Consider the following 8927-nt stretch of genomic DNA (forward strand, 5'->3'; position numbering starts at 1 on the left):
GTACATTATGTATGTGTGCTTGTGTGTGTGCATAATGTACATTGTTTCATAAAATAATATAACATACAGTTTCACGTAGTTGTATGTTGTAGTACAAGTTTCTGTACAGTTGAATTAATTTTAGGAGTCAGACTGCAAAAAAATATATAAAAAGCCTTAGCCTCTTTAATGCCTTACTGCTAATATATTGTCATGTATATTCAATTAACTTAGGATTAAGCCTCTATGCTTGAACTTCAATCTACAAATATATTAACTTGTCAAATATGTTTCTAGTTCTAAATTATTATTTATATTATTTTTTTGCGATACAAATTATAAAACAGATAAACATATAACTTAATTTATGGCAAATGAATCAACTGTCAATTGGGTTCTCAATTATCACGAACCATAACATCCAGTATCCAATATGCAATCTACTCGTTTAAGTTTCTTAATTTCATTACACACGTAACTAAGCATTAGTAATTTGAATAAAGGACATTGCTTATTGCCCACTGAATCAAATGTGGCTTGTAAATCGATGTCAGAAATGAATATTACATTAATTTGATTACTAGCGGATATTATGTAATAGTCTATTTGTATAAAGTCTAGCGAAAAAAATATCAAATAAATATGTACGAAACGATAAATCACTAAATTGTATAATTTAGGGTTGTGCATGTTTCCGTTCCTTGATATAATCTTTATCTTTATTTAATATTCATAAGATTCAGATCTTACGAATAATGTCATGCTTTGCTTTAACAGAATTTGATTAATAAATATATATATATAGGGAAATTTAACAAAAATATAATATGTATATAATGATTCGTGAATGAAAGTATTTAAGTACTTAAGAGAAATAATTATGAAAAGCGTATCATACATAGCAAGCATTACCAAATATTAAACACCATATAATGAGGATTTTTGTAATCTCAAACATTCACAAAGAGTTTAATTCATCCAACATATCTTGTGTTGCCTTTTGGTTCTGTCAAGAAGTGATTATCCAAACAGCTTTTCTTTGAAAACATTTTTAATATTATTTGCGAAAAAACTATGTTACACTTTGTAAAAATATGAACACCCACATTACTTAATTAGTAGAAATCTTATACTTTATAAAATAGTTTTAAGTTGTGCAACACGTAAAGACTGTCATTTGTTTTATATTTCCTCAATTATAATTTGACTACTTGTTACCAGGTAAATAATAGTAGTACTGCTGCTTTATGCAAACAAAGTATAGGAGGCAGCCCGGCTACACATTTTGCATTTTAATAAAGTTTAAATTAGAAAGATTACAACATACTGTAGTAAAAAAATTTAAGTTAAGATAAATAAAACATAATAATATGAATCTTAAAATGACTGTTTTAATAACATTTTTAGATTAGGAAAACTGTTAATTTTAAAGAGTATTACCATAGATGAAGTAATATAATTATATTACTTCACCTATGGTATTATAAACTTATCGTATTTTATATTTATAATTGAATTATAATTTACCTTAATCAAACTTATTTCAAATTTTAATATTCGAAATTATTTAAGTGACATGTTTGCTATGTTTCAGTAGATATTAACATATTTTGTAAAGTAGCTGCTACAATCGACGCAATATCGAAGTTGGTGGAAAGGTGTGAATTATGTATGAAGTTCTTGTCGATGAATTTTCCATAGGTTCGAATAATTATTTCCCTTTGCTTGGCAACTGATTTTAGCAGAAGCAATACATGAACTTGTTCCATGTATGAAAATTAAGACGGTTAGTTTTAACAGCAATTTTAATTTACCTTTAATGGAGCAATCCTACACTATTTTATACGAAGAGTAGACTTTTTTAACACAGGCTACAAATTTTGCATTTTAATTACGTTGAAATTATAACGTTGAAGTTGTCTTTTATTAATCTTATTTATCTATTCCCATAAAAATCTAAATGTTCTGGTCGTGCGTTTGCTATACTAGGTCTCTCACTTGCTTCTTAACTTTTATGTTGCTAACATTATCAATGATTAAGTTTGATCAGAGTTAGGCTCGAATATTAGAACAGAAACTGTATGGATCATTAACATGATGTTACTGGCCCGAAAGTGAACATTATATAACATCTTAATGGAACTGTCCAAGCCATTTTTATTAGTTCTTCATTAATATTTTGTGTTACTTTTTAGATCAAATGAAAATTTACAAAAATAGAATTTGATGTAGATTAAAATCATCAGTGTGTAAAGTGTAGAAGACAGGAATGAACTAATTAGGTAACTATGGAAACATTAAATGATAAACAAAAACTAGCTTTTACTATTCAAAACAAATCATCGTCCAGCTGTTTTTAATCAGTCTTTTGGTGGTGGGGCACACGGGAGGGACTAAGGCTAACATATCTTGTAGTGTCAGCGTTCGCCGCTAGAACTGCTAAGTTAAAAAAAATGATAATTAATTTTTTTATTTTTAGTCATAAAAATAACTTTTTAATTATAAAATATTGTCTTAAAATTATAAAATAAATGTTCTATTTCTTATACAAGAATATTATTCACACATCTTGCTTGAACAAACTCTATTTTCAAACTAAACTAATGTTTACAAAAACATCTGACAACAAACATATTTAAACACATGATAAAAGAACAGACTTAATACAACATCCCGCTTCAAGATGTCCACATCTTTATGAACCTCAGTACCGCCTCGGTTTCTTAATGGACCTTCCGTAACGGGTTACTGTGCCAGCTCCTGGACGATCACGTGAGTTGCATGGACGATTAAGGACCATGGATGAACAGTTTGAAAGAATTCCATCTCCTCCGTAGTACGGTGCAGGAACTAAGAACTTCCTGTTTCGGCGAATAGTTCTCTTGTCAGTTTCCACAAGGTAGGAACGTGGTTCGTTCAATTTCCTGACTACCTTACCGTGTCGACGAAGATCTGTGATCCATACCATGCTTCCAACTTCTAATTCACTTAAACCACTCACTCCATGTCGTTTATCAAATTGTATCTTGTACTTATTCTGGTACTTATTCTCCCTCTCAAGAAAATTCTTATTTTCCACAGGATTTCCAACCAAAGTAGATGGAAGATTGTCTCTTAATTTCCTTCCAAACATAAGTTCAGATGGGGAAAAGCCGGTTTCAAGAGGTGAGGTCCGGTAAGAAAGTAGGGCAAGTTCAAATTTATCCTTGTTTTTCTTCATTAGCCCTTTTGCTACTTTCACAGCTGCTTCAGCTGCCCCATTTCCCTGATGGTGGTGGGGACTACTTCTGAATGTGGAGAACCCCCACTCCTTTGCAAACAATTTAAATTCACTTGAGTCAATATGGTGAAATTGTGTCCCACTATCTGAATAAACACGTTGAGGAATTCCAAAACGTGAAAATGTGGTTTTGCAAACCCGAATCACATCTGAAGCCCTCATTCGATGCATTTCCTCGACTTCAAAGTATCTTGAGTAGTGATCCACGATAACCATATACCACTTGTCTTCGTGTTTGAACAAGTCAACAGACACATTTTGCCACGGGTAATCCGGGACAGTTCTCGGAATCAATGGTTCACTGTGATTAGTTGAGTTCTGAATACACACTGGACACGATTTGATTTTCCTTTCTATTTCTTGAGAAATTCCAGGCCACCACATGGTTCCCAAAGCACGTTTCCTTGTTTTTGTGATTCCCAAGTGTCCACTGTGAAGCCTCTCGAGCATTTCCGCTCGTAGTTCTTGAGGTATTATCATCCGAGTTCCTCGAAGCAATAGCCCATCAATACAACTTAACTCGTCTTTCACATTAAAGTACTCTTGAATCTCATTAGGCAGACTTGATTTTACAGGCCATTCGTCTAAAATTTGTAACTTAAGTTGTGCACAGATTGGATCTCTCATTTGTGAGTGAAGTACCTTTGTCACATTTTCATCTGTAGTGTTTATACTAATCAGACTGATTTCGTGGACGAAGGCTTCCACTTCTTCGGTCAATTCGCCATCTTCGTCAGCCGGAATAGGACTTCTTGATAGTAGATCTGCTATGGCAAGGTCTTTTCCTGGGGTCCAGGTCATGCGATAATCGTATCTCATCATATGCATTCGGAACCGCTGTAGCCTCGGTGAGAGCTCGTCCAAATTTTGTGTTTTGAAAATTGAGACAAGCGGTTTGTGGTCGGTCTCAATTGTGTACATTTTACCCATCAGGAAACATTTCAAACGGTCACTTGCCCATGTGCACGCAAGCGCTTCTCTCTCAATGTTACTATAGTTTTCTTCAGCAGGCGTTAGAGTCCGAGATATATATGCCACAGGTTTCTTGTTTTCTCCTTCAACTTGAAGTAAAACCGCTCCAAGACCTTTTTTTGAAGCATCGCAAGAAAGAATCGAGGGTTTTTGCGGATCGTAAACAGTCAAACATGGCTCTGATGATAAAATCTGTTTTACTGTGACAAAAGCGTTTTCTTGAGCTGGTCCCCAAAGGAAATCGTTTTTAGTCTTTAACAAGCTCGTAATTGGCTCCAAAATCTCACTGCGGTTCGGAATAAATTTTGCCAGAAAAGTGATCATGCCCATGAATCTTTGTACTTCATTAGCGTTTCTTGGAGCTGGTAAGTCCACAATCGCTTGTACCTTGCTTGGATCAGGCTTGATTCCGTCCTTAGACAGCACAAACCCCAGAAATGTCACAGTCTTCTTGCAGAACTCCGACTTCTGCTTATTCAAGGTGATTCCATTAGCTTGCACTCTCTCTAGAACGGCCCTAAGACACTCGTCGTGTTCTTCTTTCGTTCTTCCCCATATCAGACAGTCGTCAATGTGCACTAAACAGTTCTTTGTCCCTTCTAAAGCTTTTGACATGCGGCGCTGAAACTCTTCAGGAGCGGACGTAATTCCAAAAGGTAACTTACGGAATTTATACCTCCCAAAAGGGGTGATAAATGTTGTGTAATCTTGTGACTCCTCTGCAAGGTTCAGTTGCCAGAACCCGGAATTCGCATCGATCTTGCTGAAGTACTTGGCTCCCGCGATCTCGGCCAATGAAAGTTCGATCTTTGGGATAGGATAAAACCGACGTTTCACACTGTTGTTGAGTTTGGATAGGTCTACGCAGATCCTAACCCCACCTCCCTTTTTTGCGCAAACTACCATTGGTGCGCACCAATCAGTCGCGTGTTCAACTGGAACAATCACTCCTTTCTCAAGCATATCGTCTAACTGCTCTTTCACCTTGGTTTTTAAAGGTATTGGTACAACCCTGGGGGTGGATATAGCGTAAGGAACTGCATTCTCCTTCATTTCAATCTTGTACTCTCCTTTCATATTTCCCAGTCCTTGAAATAAATTAGGATACTTAGTAGCCCAGTCAATATCATGTGAATCTACAGAAAAAATTCTCCTCACCAGGTTCAGCTCTTCACAGGAACGTCTGCTAAGAAGTGGAACAGTGATCTCCTCAGAAATATACGCAAGATCATAAACTGATACACCCTTATGTTCAAGCTTTAGCCTTAAAGTTCCCAAAATATTGATTCGTTCTTTCTTCTTTGCGCTAAACACAGGGGATTTGCACTTTCCTAGAGGCAGAGTCTTAATAAAATCACCAAGAACTCCTACTGGAATCATGGTTACATCAGCTGCTGTGTCAAGTTTAAATTTTATAAGACCTAAATCTTGGTTTCCACAGCTTGCTTTTACCTCCTGGACCCAGGCTTTGTCACTGCTGTCTATATTCCCTATGAAAATCTCAGGAACCTGTTGATAACCACTGTCTGAATCTTGCTGTTCGATTTCCTTAACAACGTTTTTGTTTTTTCTCATCCACTTTTCGCGGGAGGGACAACATCGAATAAAATGTCCAATCTCGGAACATTTGTCACATTTGGCTTTCCTAGCGGGGCATTCGGCCAGTGATCCGTGCCAGTTATAACCACATTTCCTGCACTTTTTTCTCATAGCATCCTCGGTGAATTTCTGTTCACCAGCTCTTTCAGACAGATTTGTTTTACTGACTTGTATTGACGTTTGATTCACCATAAAAACATTAGTATTGGCGAGCTCACGTTTTTGGCGTTCTAGCTCCTCGTGTTGGCGCAAGGTATTAATCGCCTTCTCCAGAGTCAATTGAGAGTCCAGCTGGAGTCTATCACTTAGAGCCTTTTCATACCAATAATGAGGACCAGAAGCACCGTCTCATCGTTCAGTTCACCCCATGCACACGTTTTTGCAAGACCATGCAAATCTGTTATGAATTTTTCAGATGGATCACTCCCTTGCTTGTGTCTCAGAAATTTTGTTCTCTCATAAATGATATTTCGTCTTGGCACAAAGTATGCATCAAAGGCCCGAAGAGCCTCGTCATAAGTATTCGGTTATGGTGAAAACGAATCGAAAATATCTTCACTCCTACTACCCATTGTAAACAAAAGTACATCGATTTGCCGAGCGTCGGAAGTGCTATCTAGACCGCACCCCCGTCTGTACCTTTGAAAGCGATTCCTCCAGGAATGCCACTCATTCGGAGTAAAAGAGAAGGTATCTGGAGTTGGTAACGTCAGATTTATCATAGGAGTAGGAGTACACATTACTGCATTATTTTCTCGGTTTGTCTGTCCCAATGCAAAACCTAGTGACTCACCTTCAGTCTTTCTAGAATCCCTTTCTGACATGTAGTTGAATTCACTTTGGGCATCCTCCTCATTGTCCTCATACCTTTGCCTACGAGTATTTCGTTTTTTTCTGCCCTTACTTGACATCATGCGTGGTTTTAGACTTTGTTCGATAAAAAATCCACTAAGCTGCCACCATGTTCTATTTCTTATACAAGAATATTATTCACACATCTTGCTTGAACAAACTCTATTTTCAAACTAAACTAATGTTTACAAAAACATCTGACAACAAACATATTTAAACACATGATAAAAGAACAGACTTAATACAACAATAAATTTTTAATTTTAAAATTAAACTGTCATAACATAACCTAACCAACCAGACTTGCTAATAATATAAAAACTATATAAGATAAAAATCTAATTAATGATTACTTATAATTTTTTTACAATAAAATTAAATTTAAAATTTAGTATTATTAAATTAAACTGTCATAACCTAACCTAACCAACCAAACTTGCTGATACGAAAAATTTGTTGACAAAAAGTTAGTGCTGCCAGCGGGATTCGAACCCGGGACATCCTGATCGTCAAACCGAAACCATTGACTATGAATCCTTAAGGATTCATAGTCAATGCCGAAACGCTACCAACTATGTCACGAACGCCGCTACAATCACATCGGTTCGTTACGGCAATCGTGTTGCCTCAAGAGAAGACATTAGCCACTAGAGATGACGTCACTACACCTTTAGCCTTAGTCCCTCCCGTGTGCCCATTCCGTCTTCCGGTTCACTCCACAAATCATATTTTACTTGTGATTTGTGTGCAAACGGGGCAAAAATCACTGTTGTAAATAATAACCTCAACGTTATCCTAAATAGCGTAACGTCAAAGGTTTTAGACTATAAAGCCCTTCCCTTATACCTGTTGATGTAAGTTGTTGCATGTAATTAAAAAATGACGATCGATTTGTATAATCACCTTGTACAAATTTTAATAGAGAAAACTGTAATTAAAGTTATTTTCTTTTCGATGAAAAAGTTTTGATCATTATAAATCAATAACCAAGCAATAGCAATCCTCAGGTTAGTGGCAAAGGTTGTTATTCATGGTTACTATTATACACTTGAAATATTTTTAGAGAGTAAAAAAATATATCAGAGGAAAATGTCCCCATGGAGAAGGTTATCGGAGGTTTTTTAGCGGAGAAAGCAAGAAGGACACAAGGGATCCATGTTCGTGGAGGTTACAAGCTAAAGGCGGGACCATTGGGAGACTAACTGTACGACTGTAATGTTCTTGTTTCACTAATATAAATATTGCCTTTCCTAATGTTTATAAATGTCATTATTGGAAATAAATAAATGCATGGAAAATTTGCTTCGGTATGATTCTAAAAAAATATTTATTAAATGCAAATTGATTTCCTATTGCAACAGTTATAAATTAATCTAGTTATTTTAGACAGTCTGGACCCAAACTCCTCCGGGTTAGTGTCGTCTGAACGTCGTTTTCTTAACTGATTAGCTACCATAAATGTCTCGTTTTTGTGTTTGTGCCATGTTGAAATGTATATTTATTATTTTGATGAAAACAATATGACGCTCTCCGTACGAAGAAAGAAAACCGTCCTTGTACAGCCTATTGATGGTGCCACACAGTCAACGAAAGTAGTGGTGTTTACAACAACGTTGGATAGCTTAATAGAAGGTATTTGAACTTTTTTAACGCCATCATATGATACTTACTCAGATATTTTTTTACTCGCAATATTTAAGTTTCTATTGTTTGTATTAGTCCTATTCTCCAAGTGTTGTCTTGAGAAAAAGTATGATTTGTAAGAATTCAGAAAGCAGGCCAGCAAAGTTTTCTTGGAAAAGTATATTTTTGGACATTTTATTTCTACAAATATTTACTTGCCTATCAATATACTAACTGTAGATTTTCATCTAATACAATTTAGGTGCATTAAATAGTTTAGGTGCAATTTAGGTAGATATAATAGTTCATGGATTTAAAAAATCAAGTTTGTCTAGGTTCTTGTTAGACAAATCAAGATATTAGATTTTCAGTAAATCTACTTGATATTCATAATAAAACACTTTTACAAATAATGTAAATAAAGAATGAGAATTTTTATCTTGTCACCTATGTCAAACTTCACATCCATAAATATTAGTTTTTTAATCACTTCAATTTAAATACGGAATGATATAGAGTACGGAGTGGTTGAGTATACTACTTAAGACTAGAAAATCATTTTACGCAGGGATAAACGAACACAACTACTATTTTATTAACCTTTTGATTTCTTTGAGGCCAT

The 8927-nt window shown here is 35.4% G+C and overlaps 1 protein-coding gene across 1 annotated transcript; it reads right to left on the reverse strand.

The window, feature by feature from the left end:
- Positions 1 to 2683: 2683 nt before the first annotated feature.
- On the reverse strand, positions 2684 to 6686 carry LOC128997627 (uncharacterized protein K02A2.6-like). Its single transcript, XM_054423269.1, has 3 exons — positions 6624 to 6686; positions 4519 to 6121; positions 2684 to 4044 (listed from the first exon to the last, which is right to left on the reverse strand). The coding sequence occupies exons 1-3, from the start codon at positions 6684 to 6686 to the stop codon at positions 2684 to 2686; spliced, it is 3027 nt and encodes a 1008-aa protein (XP_054279244.1).
- Positions 6687 to 8927: the final 2241 nt, after the last annotated feature.

Source organism: Macrosteles quadrilineatus, unplaced genomic scaffold (assembly GCF_028750875.1).
Source record: "Macrosteles quadrilineatus isolate MER2022 unplaced genomic scaffold, UCM_ALF_1.0 Scaffold_1__1_contigs__length_201487025, whole genome shotgun sequence".
NCBI lineage: Eukaryota > Metazoa > Arthropoda > Insecta > Hemiptera > Cicadellidae > Macrosteles > Macrosteles quadrilineatus.